Genomic DNA, 15,423 nt, shown 5'->3' with positions numbered 1-15,423 from the left:
GTAAAAAAAATACAAATTTGTGTCGGGGGAAATAAAGGTCGGATTTTTTTTCGAGAAAGAAGTCGTTTTTTAAATGTTGTTAAGAGTAGATTTCTTCATGAAAAAAGTTGTATCAGTTTGTAAAAAGGAAAAGTCAAGAAAAGCAATTTTTCATAAAAAAAGTTATGCTTTGTTAAAAAATGTTGTCTTTTGTCAAGAAAATTGTTTTTTTAATGTGAATTGTGGTTTTTAAATATTTTTCAGTAAAACAAATATTTTGGGAGATACAAATGTCAGTGTTTTGTGGAAAAACGTATTTTGTTTTTTAAAATGTCATTTCCTAGAAATACATTGTAATACTATATATTCATTAAAAAATTCTTTTGAAAAAAGTCTCTTTTTTATAGGAAAGAATTTGTATTCTTCTTTTACTTAGTTTGTCTTTTTAGGATTTGTTTTTTTATAACTGTGAAAGAAAATTATAATTCTTACTTTTGGTGAAAGGAGTTCTATTGTGTCAAGAAAAAAAATTACATTTTAAAATGTCGGATTTCTTTTTTTATTTTATTTTTTTTCCATTTTTTAACTTTTTTTCATAGAGAGTTTTATTTTCAGGAGCTAAGTTGTACTTTGTCAAGAAAAGTCTTTTAAAAAAATATATTATCATTATGATTATGATAATCATGCGTCACTATTCGCAAGTTCACCTACTGGTGTTTTTTTTGTCCGTGGAACCTATGACCAGCGATTCGCTGAACTACTCCCATATAAATTTTTTTTGGTGTGTGTGCTCAGATGCCCGAAGATGCAGCCAAAGCCAAATTTGCCCTGCTATGACATCACAGTGGGCAAAAGTACAGAGTAGCTCACTCATAGAACCATTTTCAGTGATAGACATAGCTCCAGAGACCCAACTATTTGTATACAGGACATTCCAATGTCTATTTTCCATGATGTGTCCCCTTTAAATAAGTTTTTGCAGTTGTCTATTCTGTTGCGTTGTTGACAGAAGGCGCGTGGGAGGCGTTTGTCCCGTTACGTTACGCTGCCGCTTCCAATGCAAAAATATGCAGCAAAGGCATACGGCACATCGTGTGCGACGGACTCACCGCTACGACGCGTTATGATAATGACGTTCGTGTTCCACAACTGAGGCAAATCGCTGGGTTTGAAGAAATAAAACAAAAGCCGGGTTGAGACAGTGATGGAAGAACGGAAGTGGAAAATGTTGCTGTTGCTTGGCGGTTGGGAACTCGCAGGACACCCCACAAACGCTTCTTGTCCATGTTCAGTGTGGTATTGACTTGGACTCGGTGTGATTTAGCGAAATGAATGTCAGATTGTTTTTGTCTCCTTTTTCAAGAAAAATATTGCTTTTGATGAAGAAAGAAGTCTGTTTTTGTCTTTTTGTTTTCTTATTTCTCCCAAAATATGTATTGTCAAGAAAAACGTCAGATTGTAGTTTTATTTGAGTCTTATTTTTCGAGAAATATATTGTAATTTGTGAAGAAAGTCAGATTTGTCGTTTAAAAAGTCTCTTATTTTTCAAGAAATTATTTTTTTCTCCCAGAAATATTATTTATTTAATAATATTATTTTGGGGGGTTCCATAAAGTCAGAATTTTTTGGGGCCTTGTCTTTTGAGAAATATATTGTGTGAAGAAAGTCAGATTTATCCATATGTTTCACCCAGAGCGGCTGCGGTGGCGGGTTCCGTGTGAAAAGCGCTTGTAATGACGCCCGTTAGCTCCGGCGGCTCATCTCATCGGGCCGCGAGCGCCCGGCGTCGTTTGCAATCTCACGCGTTGATCGGATCGCTCCTCAAGCGCGACGCAGATCGAGTCCGATAAGCGAAGCGCTCTTAAAAATAGCCGCGAACAAACGACATTAAAAGATAACACGGGAAACGTCTCATGAGAAGGTGCTTCCTGTCGTCACGCCCGCGACGCCTGCGGGAATCTTCTTTGAGGATATTTGCGGCGGAACTGCTCGCCTGTCGCATCCTTTCGTTGTGCGGTTCAAAAACCTCGCCTCTTTTTAGGAACATTTTGTAAAATGCGAATACAAACACATGCATGCCATGTGCAGTCATTTAAAAACCCCAAAAAAAAGGTTCATCTAAATTTGATATTTGACATGACGGACTTAAAAGCAGGTGATGCAGCATAAAGAATTGAATAGAACTTTATTGTCACAAGGACAATGAAAATCAGTTGGGCATCTCACAATTTGCAGCACTGAGGTGAAAAAAATAAATAAATAAATAAATAAATCCAAAAAGGAAATATAAGCACACAATTATCGAGACACTTATTTACAGAACAAACAATTGTTCACATTTGGGAGCGTGAACGAACATATTATGGTATAAAAGTGATGCTATTATTTACATTGAGCGGTAATATGGCGCAGTTCTTGCTCACGTTATTGCACTTCCGTCTAAAAAGTGGCGGCCGTATTGGAACCCGCAACCCGAGTTGCTCACGAAGCGGATGCCACATGGAAACCCTTTTTCCAGTCCACGTGGATCAACTTCCAAATTCTCTCTGAGCATTTTTGAATTCGGGATTGCCGGCGTGTCGTTTGCGTGTCGACATCATAAGCGACATTCAAAGCGGCTTTGGCGAGCCTCGCGCCGCCGTTCGCTTCATGTTCGGTCAGAAGATCGCCGATCAGAAGGCGCTCAGCCGCTCGGCGCTGATGATGAACCGATCGCTTGATTTATTATTGAGGTGATCCGCGAGTAGTAAATACGCGCTCGGAGCGTAGAATCCCAACCGAATTTGAAGATCCTCTCAGAAGAAGCGAAAAGACGAGCGGAAACTCACGAGGGGCGAAGAACTTGAAGTTTTTGCGGAATGAGAGCAAATGGTGACGAAACGCAGCAGGACAAGCGAAAAGACGTTAAGATTTGCGAGGAGTTAAAGTTCGATCCAAAATGCGGCAGATTTGACGGAATGAAGAATGAAGTGTGCGAACGTGTCAAAAGCATCCTTTTAGATTGATTTGACATTATTACCGCTCGTGAGCCGGCATACAAGTGGAGGATTTTGCAGGATGACATTTAAAACAAATAGATCACGTGAAAACTTGATTAGAGGTTTATCGCGTTCCAAGTTTGTCAATTCTACAACGTCATGGGAACGGCCTCGGAAAAATGGGAAGAAGAAAAGGAATCCTCAATCTTCGGCTGGTCCGTCTGTCGAGGATACCCGCTTCTGATCGGTTGCGCACCTGAACCCTACATTGCCGAGCCTAACTTCAATTGTAACTTCTTGCTGAGTTTTCCAAGAATGTGCTTCGGAATCCACTTTCCACCCGCAATGAAATGCCTTTGCGTTACAGAGGCGACGCACAGTTTGTGCCGCTACGGTGTTGACTGGTTCGTGAATCGACGACCGTGGGAAAACACGGCTCCCGTGCTGAGACCGGTCGACGAGCCCGGATATGAATATAATACGTTCAAGTCAGTTTGCGTGTGGCCGGATAGAAGGAAACCCCTCACGCGGGTTGTCGTCTGGTCTCGGCAACAAGAACGAAAGTTTTCGCGGAAGCTTCGAGGCCAACGACTCGCAACCCTTCTTCACTTTTGTCGTTTAGTGTCGTTGAATGCCACGCGGCTTGAAAGAAAGTGTCTTTTTTTTAAAAATTTTATTTCATTATTATTATTATTATTATTTTTTTTTTTTTTTACCCCCACTCTTTTTCTTAATGTCACATCCACTTTATGAATATAAATGTGTTTGTCTGCACACCCGGGAGGGGAAAGGAAAAGTCAATTTCTTTCTAAACGCCGAGGGTCAGGGAGAAGGTGAGAACACGGGAGTGCAAGTATATTAGCGGCGCTAAATTACATCTCCAGAGGCTCTGATTGTGTTTGTGCTCCACTGCAGCCTTTTAGATTGAATTTGATGGACACAATGTGCTCACTTTAATGCGTCTGGGAGCCTTTTAACGCACGCCGGACCGCTTCCTCCTTCACCGTGTTGCGCGATTTGCCGTCAAACGCGTCGTTTTACGCCACCATAAACGCAACATTTGGGCAAACGTCTCGGGACGGTCGTCTTAATTAACCGATCAATTGAGAAACTGGAGCAACAGGATTGGCTCGCGATACATTTCTGCTATGGGGACGATGCGCAGTTACTCCAGGTTTGTGTTTTGTAACGCGTCCTCAAACTTTGCTGCCGTGCTGCGCCCAACGCGTTATGGCCCAAACTCAAATGTTTCTCATTGTAGCGTCATACCTTTGTCTCAGACACGTGGCTCGAGTTTAGTGTCAGATTTAAGCTCGAGGATACTTTTGTCTTTGTAGGAACCCTGGAAATGAATCCAAAATGGATGTCTCAAATAAAAATGGCAGACTTCCAGTCTGTCAAACTTTGTAGGAGGAGTTTGTCTTTGAAGGACACAAGGAAATGAGTGAAAAAAGGCAGACTTCCGGTGTCTTTTTTGTGGGTCTACTGATAAATGGGTCTACCGACGTTCATGTTGCGAAGTTAAACTGGCTTCAGGGGCTGGATTTTCTAAACACTCTAGGACCAGGTCTTTTTTGAAGGACACCTGGAAATGGCCAAAAAGAGCCCAAAATGGCCGCTCAAAGCAAAACGGCAGACTTCCGACATCTTTTCAGGCATGGCTTCTTCAGGCTTTTTTGTGAGTCTACTCATGAGAAACGGATCTACCGACGTTCATGTTGCGAAGTTAAACTGGCTTCAGGGGCTGGATTTTCTCAACACTTTAGGACGAGCTAGTTTTTGAAGGACACCTGGAAATGGCCAAAATGAGCCAACGGCTTCTTAAGACTTTTTTTTTGGTGGGTCTTTTCATGATAGACAAGTCTAGCACATTTCACATTGCTAAGTCAAACTGGCTCGGTCGGGGGGCTGAGGTTTCACATACCTAACAGTCAAACCGAACCCATTTATTCAGCGAAGTGGAACGTCGGCATAACTGTGCGACACGACATCCCATAATCGAATTGTGGTCGTCATCCCACTTGGACAAGCCCCTTTCTCTTTCCTTGTAATACTATGTGAGTGAGCTTCAATGCAAAGTCATTCATGAAATCGAATGAATCCATCCTCTCTTCTTCCACGTTCAGCCCAGAACTGTTCTGGCGCGAGGACTTGCGCCGAGTGCCTGGAGCGGCCCGAGTGCGGCTGGTGCGGCGACCCCACCGACACGGGCCGCGGCTTCTGCGTGGAAGGGTCCTACCGCGGACCCCTGAGGCTCGCCCACGCTCGGGCCGGACCCCGTGACCGCTACGCGGTCCCGGATCAAGGCCTGTGTCCGGCCGACAGAGGCTACAACTGGGCTTTCCTCCGGTGCCCGTGTGAGTGGACGCCCTGAACCTCAAATCCAGACCCAGAACCAGAATCCGGACCATGTTTGCATCCTACAGCTTGTCAGTGTAACGGGCACAGCGGGTGCGTGAACGGAAGCGTCTGCGAGCGCTGCGGGAACTTGACGGCCGGGACGCAGTGCCAGAACTGCGTGGCCGGTTACTATGGCGACCCCACCAACGGAGGGAAATGCAGCGGTAAGTCTGACAAATCCTTCGCTTTCGCTCCCAAAAAGTCTCATTTTTATCCTCTCGAAGCCAAATTCTCGACTCCAAGTAGCCTTGCAATTGTCCAAAAATGTGCAACAATGACAATTTGGGCCGAGTACACCCATACTGATTTTTAAAAATAGGGGACAAAACGTGCACTTGCATTTTGCACAGGTTCAACATTGATATTTTCTGAGCATATTGGGGAAGGAAAATGATTCTTAACACGCCACAAAACCGCAGGATAATCAGTCCGGGTTTTGCCGACTTTGATCGTCTCGACCTCAGCCTGATTATCCGTTTGTGTGTTCCGAGTTACAACTAAAATAAAACCGGTGCATTTCTGGAAACTTTACAGAAAGACAACACTGAAAGTTGTGAACACTTTCCATGTGGATCTAGTGGAGACCTAAAAACAAAGAAACAAACAAATAAAACCGAGCATTATATGTTGTGTATTTAAAACAACCACCGTTTTGCCTCAGGAAATGTCTTTAGCTTCATGCTAACAAGCAAAGCATAACACCATAGATAGGCTAACAAATAGCGACGGTGTTAAAACCCTTTACGCATCGGGTATTGGAACGCTCGTGGATCCACATTGTTTTTACTGTTGTTTCATTCATTTTGTATGTTTCTTTTCTCGTGTCTTTCATGTTTTCTCTATTTTCCTCTTTTATCATCGTTTCTCTTTTTTGTTTTTTTATTGTCTCATTTATGCTTTTTTTTTTTTTTTTTTTTTACCTTTTCCTTTCGATGAACTCTACATTCTCTTAATTTCTTTCAGCCATAGTTTATTTCATGGTGTCAAACTCAAGGCCCGGGGGCAAGATGCGGCCCGCCACATCATTTTATGTGGCCCGCGAAAGCACATTATGCTCGTCAACTGATTTTGCGCAAATCTGTACCCAAATTCCAAATTGTCATCATAATAAACAATAATTTTTCTGTTACCAAACCCTTCTTCGACAGTAACTTAAACAATACTTGAACAAACTATTATGCTCGTCTTCTGATTTCAAAACTAGTCATCCCTCAATTTGTTGTGCAGTGGTAATAATATGTTTTGGTGATGATTAAACATTGATATGGTTTCACTGTTCTAACGCCCCTCTGAGGGAAATCATAACTACAATGCGGCCCGAGACAACAAAAAAAGTTAGACACCAGTGGTTTATTTGATCGTTCCAATTTCGTCTTGTCGTCTTCTCTCCATTCCTGTAATTTCATTTTCTTACCCTTTTCCATTACATTTTCTTGTCATTCTTCGCCCTGCGGAACACGAAGCTGAGAACGTTCCAACCAGTCCGCAGGCCAAAAGAACGAGCGCAGACACGAGAGGGAGGCCCTCCAAAACTGTGCTTGCCCCAGCTGGTCCTTTGTGAAAAGTGCTTCCAATTCCAGAAGGGACAGGAGCAAGGTGGACGAGAAAGAAAAGAGGGGCACGCAACAATATTGTCATTCCGTATGTATCAGGTCTGTCTGAGAAACTCGGAAGGATTTCATCCGACACAACGTTCCGGTACACTTCAAACCCGGTAACACCCTGAGACAAAGTGCCGCTACAGCCCAAAGACCCGAAAGAAATCTGGTGTATGCGGTCAAGTGCAGTGAGGAACGCACGCATGCGTACATTGGGGAAGCCAAGCAACCACTGCGCAGACGCATGGCACAACACAGACGGGCAAACTCCTCCACTTTCTATCTGCACCTGCGAGAGCAACAGCACTCTTTTGAGGACAAACGTGTGCATGTTGTGGACAGGGAAGACAGGGTTGAAAGAGGCCATCGACACAAAGTCGGAAGAGCCATCGCTTAACAGAGGAGGGGGCTTCTGACGAGAAGAAACTCAATCGGTCCCTCAGGCAACTCCACGGCCACTTTACAACTGAACGGAATACATACGACGACTCTGAGCCTCTCGGCTTGACGGCTCTCTGCCTTTTTTGGGCATTCCAAATGGATGATTGCATACGTGGTGTGGGGCATGCCTCCAGGTTGGAGCATAAATAGTTGAGCTTTCCCCACACAAACAGCGGCTAGTGCGTCCTAACTAAGCCTTGTTGCACGAACTGATGAAGCTTGCTCGGATGAGAGGCCAAACGTCTTTTTAACACAAGCAGAAGAGTCCAGTTGCCCTGAGAATGAAATGAACTGAATGAATGAGAATATTCACAGGCATGTCCTTCCCTTCCCTCCTTGTCTTCATCCATTACTCGACAACAGCTGCTCACTCTTTTCGCCGAGCCTCCATCATGGCAACATTCAGCTTGGCTTTAACGCTCTTGAGTGACGGCGGGACGGCGACGCGGAGCAGCCGGCCTCTCGTTGGACGGCCCAAAGCGAGACGTCGCTGGCGCGAAGGTCGGCGAAGTGGGAGGAGGCGAGTGACGGAGGGCAGACGGGACAATGGCGGCTCTTCACCTTCGTTTGCCGGGGTTGATGAAGGCAGCTCGTCATCGTTCATGTCCCACCCGTCGCCTCGTCCTGACAGGAGGGCAAGGAAACGTTGCGGCATTCTTTCATTTGCCTACCTTTCATAATCAAATCCAAATCGAGATGATTTGTGCTTTGAACAACTGTAGCTTCTTTGGGATTGTTGCATAACTGAGCAGAATCTTCTAGAACAGAACTTCTTCAATCAGAGTCCCGTGAGCTGGAGCTTTTAGATTCGCAAAGTCGTTTGCAAGAAATGATTACGCAGGGTTCTTTCTGGCTCAAATTGAGGTTGAGGTGGTACCATTTGGATCAATAACACAATGCCCCCCCCCTTACTGGCTCACACAAACACTTTTTCGGCATTTGCATGTATTTCATTGTTCTTCAGCATTTTGTTTTCCTTAAAGCACTCGTCGCCACCTCACCTTGCAAAATACTTATTTTCGAGACATTTCTGGAAAGCCAAAACAGAAGGTCTAACGCTTGTTTAAGATACTAGAAATCAGATGTGGCCAGTTACATAAAATACAATATTAACCTGTTTGAAAGTTCACGAAATTGCCCGACGCATTTTCAGTAGGAAAGAAAATTCCTTATTCGCTACCTTCTTCTCCTTCAACAGTTTTAGGAGCGACTTGCAACTGTTTCCGATGCAACGCAATTGCCATGAAAAATAACACCCAAATAGCAACGATAACAGTTTTTATGATGTCACAGTTTGCAGAGCTAGAGGTCGCCCGAAGTTCGGTGGAGGGCCGCCTCTAAATTTGACACGCAGGATAAACCCAATTATATTATATCATTAAAGACAAATAAAAAAAATAGCGCATACGTACACACGGGGATCGCGATGCACACCAATAAAACAAATATACACCTGTTACTCGTACCTGCTTTACTTCATTTAATTGTGATGTATCATCACATAAATCTGACATCACATTCTTATTTGAAGCTAAATGTACTCATTTCCAGTGACACAATCTGAATAAGTAAAAAAAAAAACCAAAAACAAATCCTTGAAACAAGTGACAAAATTGTCTGGCAAGAAGAAAACTATATTGGCAGCCAAAGAACAAGCAGATTTTGTCATTATTTGAGATATTGAATCTTAGTTGAGTTTTTTCCTTGCTGACAAATGTCTCAAAAAAGGCAACTTCTTTGAAGAGATCCACATGGTAGTTATTTTTAATAGGCTTGAGGATAATGAAGGGATGATCGGCAAAAAGTTCTTTCCTGGAAGCAAAATGTTTGATTCCCAGACCAAACGTTTTAGGAAAAGCGAAGCGACAAAGAAGCCGCTACAGTTGCTCCACTGCGGCCCAGCTGCCCCTTTAATGACGTCCATAAAGCCCCAATCACTGCTCTTCATCACGGCACTAAACGAGGTCGCGATGTTTTTTTTATTACAGAGATGTTGCACGCTAACGGCAACACTCAATGAATCAAAATAGCTGCCATCGTGCAATGTAAATCAAAATGATTAGCCTCAATCAAGACGAACACAAACACAAGGCGGACTAAAATGACATGAGGGATGGAACTTGGATGGAAAGGACTACACAACAGATCGTGAACACGCAATTTACCTTTTGGATCCGGCGGAAACGCAACCAACAGGCGTTGGATTCTTGGACATTAGAACATATTCAGCTTCTGGATCCTTTGCGAATATTACCTTGAAGCATTTGTATACTTTCGAGAGAGAACATTTCACCTCTTGATCCTTTGCAAGCAAACTCTCGTGCATTTGGATCCTTTGCAAAAAGAGAACTGACAGCCTTTGGATTCTTTAGAACCAAGAACCACAGTCTTTGGAGCCTTTGGAAATGTCTGGTCTATGTGAAACAGAACCTGCAACCGTGGAATAGGTTGAAAAACAGAGCTCGCATGTTTGGGTCGTTTACATTTAGAATCAGAACCTGCAGCCTCTGGATCTTTTGCAAACAGAACCCAATGCCTGTCGACACTTTGGAATCAGGGCGAGGAGTCTTTGGATCCTTTGGCTACAGAACCTGCAGATTTCGGACCCTTGGGAATCAGAAAATGCAGTCTTTGGAAACAGAACATTTAACGTTTGGATCTTTCAACCGAAACCGAAAGCCTTTGGAAACTGAACCGGCATCCTTTGGATCTCGAAAATTTAACCTTTGGATTATTTTGAAACAGAATTTAGTCTTCGGATGCTTTGGAAACAGAACCTGAAAACCTTGGATCCTTTGTAGTCAGGACATTTTGATCATTTGGAAACAGAGCCTGCAACCGTTGGATCCTTTGGGAAAAGAACTTACTGCCTTAAGATCTGCTGGAAAGAGAGCCTGCAGTCTTTGGATCCTTTGAAAACAGAACCTACAGACTTCAGCAGAACATTGGGACTCAGCTTTTGGATCCTCTGGGAATATAACTTGCATTTTTTTTCAATATATAATTGGTGAACAGAATCTGTTGCCTCTGGAAACCGAATATGCAGTCTTTGGATACTTTGAAAGCAGAACCTATAACTTTAAATCCTTTGGATTGCAGTCTTTGGATTGCAGTCTTTCGGTCCTGTGGAACCAAAACCTGTAGCCTTTGGATCCTTTGAAAACAGAACTTTTAGTCTTTGGATTCTTTCGAAACAGACCTGACAGCCTTACCCATTCAGACCCGACACAGGTGGACTGTACCCCCCAAACGAGATCATTTCCTGCATCTGCGCCTTAGAATGAAAGGGCTTCTTCCCTGGCCCGCTGCACCAGCGCTTCATTTGTGCAAATTTGGAGAAGTAACGAGATGATTTGCACTTGGTGGCAGTAACGAGCTCCTCAAAGTACTTGATGTCACATTCTGCTGAGGGATGTTAAAAAAAAAAAAAAAAAAAAAAAGAAGACATCAAAGCAGATTTTCACGCTGTGTCAACATTTGTAAGTGAGGCTGGGTCTTCCTACATGTTTTACTGGCCGCTTTTAAAGTGGTTCTGACCCAATAAAGAAAAGTCACGAGTCAGCCGAAGGTGGAGCCGCTCATGATCGTGATCAATCGTATCAGTGTGTGTGTGTGTGTGTGTGTGTGTGTGTGTGTGTGAGTGTAAAATGCTAACCAATCACTTTTTTATCTTTGTAAAGGCAGCATGTTTTGACATTAGCTGTGCCTAATGAAGTGGCCAGAGGCTTTGTTTAGCTTTATAAACGCCCAGGACTCCAACCTTCTGTGTATGCGTGTGTGTGCGTTTATGAGGCAGTGGAGTGAAACATTGTACTCCCTCTGGGTGCACATGTCGCAAAGAAAATAGTTTTATATCAGCCCGATTTTTTATTTTGCAAAGAGATCAACTTTTTTTTTTTTTTTTTTTTTTTATGTACTCAGCACAACTCTTGTGTGTTGTTGTGTCGACCATTGCCGTGCCTGAATGAAATGCTTTTGAGCCGACAGTATATGGTTGAGCTTTTAGTTGTGTAATTAATAAATACGGAGCGTCTTCTAGGTACCGATGTTAGACCAATGATTGCTTCTTTTTGGCAATCTCAACCTTTCAAATTCATTTAAAATTCAACCCCCAAAAAGTCCGAGGGTGAAGAATTAGTCAAACAGCTGGTGGAGAAATTTAGATAAAACAATTTTTTGTAGTCCCTCCTCAATGCTGCTGTTTTTTTTTCTTGGTTGTTCGTTCAGTATATTACTTATTTGACTGTATACACTACGGATGAATATTGTTCACATATTGCTGCTGTGATTTTCTCATGTCGGGCTACAGAGCACTGTTGGAGTTGAGTAGTCAGCCTGGTGGTCCTGCATCGGATGCTCTGTAGCCTCCTGCCCGAAGGGAGCGGATGGAAGAGAGGGTGTGCGAGTGGGTTGAGTCTTTGATTTCAACGGGGAAAACAGATTTGATGTAGGAGCATTTGGAGTTAGGGTTTGCTCACAAAGCAAATTCAAATGAAAGTTCACTGTAATTGACGTTGAAAATAAATGTGTACTTTGCTACTGAAGTATATTCAGAGTCTCCTTTTTTACTTTTACATAAGGAGTGAATCAATACTTCTAATTCTTCTTTTTCTTCCGTACTTCTTCTTAAGTACAGCGCGTGAGTACTTTTGCCGCCTGTGCTATCGACACACCGAACGGTTGTCGATCATGTCGAACGGAGTCTTTGTCTCTGGCTTCTCCGGGTCGCGTGGACCTGAAGGTCCGCGGTCCATTCTGAGGAAGGAGCGTTCGTGACATTTAAAAGCGGCCCGCCTGCTGTGCTCCATCCTGAGCCTGCAGAAAGAAGGACTTTTAAAGCTGGACCTCCCAGGCAGAAGAAGAGAAATCAAGATGTTTTTTTGTTTATTTCTTTTCTTGTCTGTTTCTCATCCTCAGCGTGGCCTTGACCCGAGTTCACCGGAGCTTTATTAGCGTCTGCCCCGGAACCGCGAGGAGAAAACAACAAGGAGAACGCAAAGTGAATACAAATAAGTGAGGAGAACATTTTGGTCGGGCTCTGACATTTCTCGACTATTTGATGCTCTGTGCACCGCTTATCTTGTTCAGGGTCACGGGGAGTGTAGTCTTTCCCAGGTTTCACACTTCGTGGCTTGTTTTTGGATTTTTCACGTATCGCTGATGTGTGAGAGGTACAGACGCAGAAGACCTTCACGGACATGTTGTATTACAGCCTAATTAAAGGGTTCTTTGAATCCAGGTGTGTGTCGTTTACCACCTGACACTCACTTCTTCTTCTTCTTCTTCTTCTTCAAGACCTCTCTCGCACTGGTCTGGAGAAGAGTTGGCTGGTTGCCGCGACGTCTCCTGGAGACGAGCCGGCTCGCCGGGGAGTCACGGTGAAATCGATTTCACCTGAGACTTTTTGCAATTCTAGACGCTCACTATATAGAAAAAGCTTAATGTCGCTTAATGTCACAAAACTACAATCAATTGTCACCAAAATGTATGCGGGCATCTCCTATGTATGCCCACTTCGAACTCCGAAAATACCAGAACGATCGGCCCGATATTTTGGATTCATCCTGGTCAGAGCGCACCCCCCGTCTGCGGTCAACCGCGTACAATGCTATTTTTGTGACCACGCGGACTGAACGCATAAAATCGCCAACCACACATGCGCCAGAACAACAAACAGCAACAGCAACAATGGACGCATACTTGGTTCTGCAGTTGCATAAGGAGATCTGCCGGCATCGCCATCCTTATCCTTCAATTCCAATTTAAAGCAATATAAAGACTCACAAACTTCGAGTTCTTGCGCCAATGTGCTGAATGTTCCGCTCCTGGTCTTATTCTTGTTCATTGGTGGCACATTGCATCTTCTCCGCCTTCTCCGTCCAACCTATGCGCACGCCTCGAACACATGACCCCTGATGCAATAGTCTATGAACGGAATAGCGCGCACAACCGCGGTCAGCGTGCGAGTTCCGAGCGGTCGGCGCCGGAAACTACGGACGCTGGGTTGAAAGCGATTGTCACTGTTCGATTTTAAAATTGGATTCGTGTAGCGTCAGAGGCAGGCGAAAGGAATCGCCGGGAACAGGCGAGTGAAAGCAACCCGTGCTGATCGCGACAGAACAGAAAACGCCAGAAACTCACTTTTGTTTCTTGTAAAAGAAGAGCGTCTCGGTGCCGTGTTTATATTTTCAGAGAGCACAACGTTCAGCGGGTCTTGAAACATCCGTCAAAAGGCTCGAAAACAGCTGGCAACATGCGGGAAACTGCTTTCAAATCGACTCGCAGTCAACGAGTTAATACATTTTGAAAAGCTCTGTCGCTCATCATTTGAAATGGACAATCATACTCGGGATATTTTTTCAAAACACGCGGGATGTGTGCATGTAAAATGAACAGTATGTAAGGCTTAAGCTTATCCAGGTCTCCTATTTCGAACATAACGAGCCGCGATGAGTCTTTCTGCACGGCCGTAAGGTGAACCGCGCCGGATTGATTTCGTGTCGGAACAAGCGCCCGGGCGGCGTGTAAATCGTCCGCTCGCTTCTTCCTGCCGCGCTGGTCTTGAACAAGACGATTACGCCGATTGGTCACAGATCCGAGGCCGGAGTCGGCAAACCGAACAAAGGGAAGAGATTTTCTGCTGCTGCTGTTGTTACTGTTGTGGCGTCTTGACAACAAACGGGATTTTCTGCCGTTCCAGATGAGCATTCAGGTGAATTAAAGGGGAAAACAGACATTTCTGCATCCTTGGTTCCCAATCTTTTTTTTTTGCCTGAGCCGTTTAGTCATAACATGCAAATGGTACCTTCACTTACGTTGTACACTGAAAAACACAAGAACCTCATTTTCGGTCCCTCTCTTCCTCGAAAAAAAATGTTAGTTTATCACATTTGAATCATGTGCCACTGCTGTACATGTTCGAGTCAATTTAAAGGACTTTTTGTCAGCGTAGTATGTGGTTTGTGGTTTTATTTAACTTTTTGGAAGCACGTTAGGAGACTTCCGTTACAATGAGAACCCTCAAACGCACCCAATGATCAAAAAGGCAATAATTCGGGACTTTACCGTCACCCGTCTGGCTCGTATACCCACTTGAAATTTGGTGGCAATCGGGTGAATTGTCGACAAGGCTTTTACGACAAACACTCAAAAGGCAAATTTAGCAATAAGCAACAAATAATGTGTGCGTGTGTGTGTGTGTGTGTGCGTGTGTAGCTTGCAGGTGTAACAGCCACGCTAACGTGTGCCACGTCAACACGGGCAAGTGCTTCTGTACCACCAAGGGCATCAAAGGAGAGCAATGCCAGCTGTGAGTATCCGATACGCAAACAACTCCTATTTTGACACCCATCTCTTGATGAATTTGTTCCAGAAAGTCTCCAACCAAAATGGACGAAATCCAAAACAGTATTTCCCATAGGAAATAATGCAAATCCAATTCATCTGTTTCAGACACCCAAAAATATTAACCCCCAAAACATTTGAGGGAATAAGTATAGCTTTTCTAACAAAGCAATGTGAAATAAATATAAACGATTCATGAAGTGAGTACATGAACATTTAACATCACGTTTACCTTTAATAAAGACTCTTGTTTGCGCATACAGCAAGCGGGGGAGAGTTCTTCTTTTTTTGAGTTCTTTCTTGAATTCTGTCATGTTTCTCGCATTCTTTGTCGAATGGCCGCCACGAGGAACTTTCTGTCGTATTGTGCAAAAAAGCTTAAACAGACGGCGAGGCTAGAAAATGCCAGCTTTTATGAACAACTCAAGGCAATAACAAACAACGCGCAACGTCGGAAACCAGGCCTTCAAAATAAAAGCCTGCCAGTTTCACGGCACTTAATTTGGCCCCACGGTGGCTAATTTGGCAGTCACACTCAAACTATTTTCTGCTGGTTTATTGAGTAGGACTGTTAAATAAGGCATTATGTAGCCCAGAAAATTGGGAAAGTGTGTTGTTCTACTGCATGTTTTTATTTTAAAAGTCCGCCATGACAGAGTGCGTTACGCAGATATTGCCCGAGT

The 15,423-nt window shown here is 43.7% G+C and overlaps 1 protein-coding gene across 1 annotated transcript in view; it reads left to right on the top strand.

Moving 5' to 3' along the window:
* atrnl1a (attractin-like 1a) overlaps positions 1–15,423 on the top strand; it is a 111,829-nt gene that overhangs the window by 32,298 nt on the left and 64,108 nt on the right. The window contains exons 19-21 of the mRNA XM_061690662.1: positions 5,084–5,314; positions 5,384–5,521; positions 14,612–14,705. Of these exons, the coding sequence (XP_061546646.1) occupies positions 5,084–5,314; positions 5,384–5,521; positions 14,612–14,705 (463 nt within the window). The remainder of the gene's footprint in view (positions 1–5,083; positions 5,315–5,383; positions 5,522–14,611; positions 14,706–15,423) is intronic.

The sequence above is a fragment of the Phycodurus eques genome, chromosome 11 (genome assembly GCF_024500275.1).
Source record: "Phycodurus eques isolate BA_2022a chromosome 11, UOR_Pequ_1.1, whole genome shotgun sequence".
Classification (NCBI taxonomy): domain Eukaryota; kingdom Metazoa; phylum Chordata; class Actinopteri; order Syngnathiformes; family Syngnathidae; genus Phycodurus; species Phycodurus eques.
The sequence above is the reverse complement of the archived record's forward strand: the minus strand, read 5'-3'. Positions and strand labels throughout refer to the sequence as shown.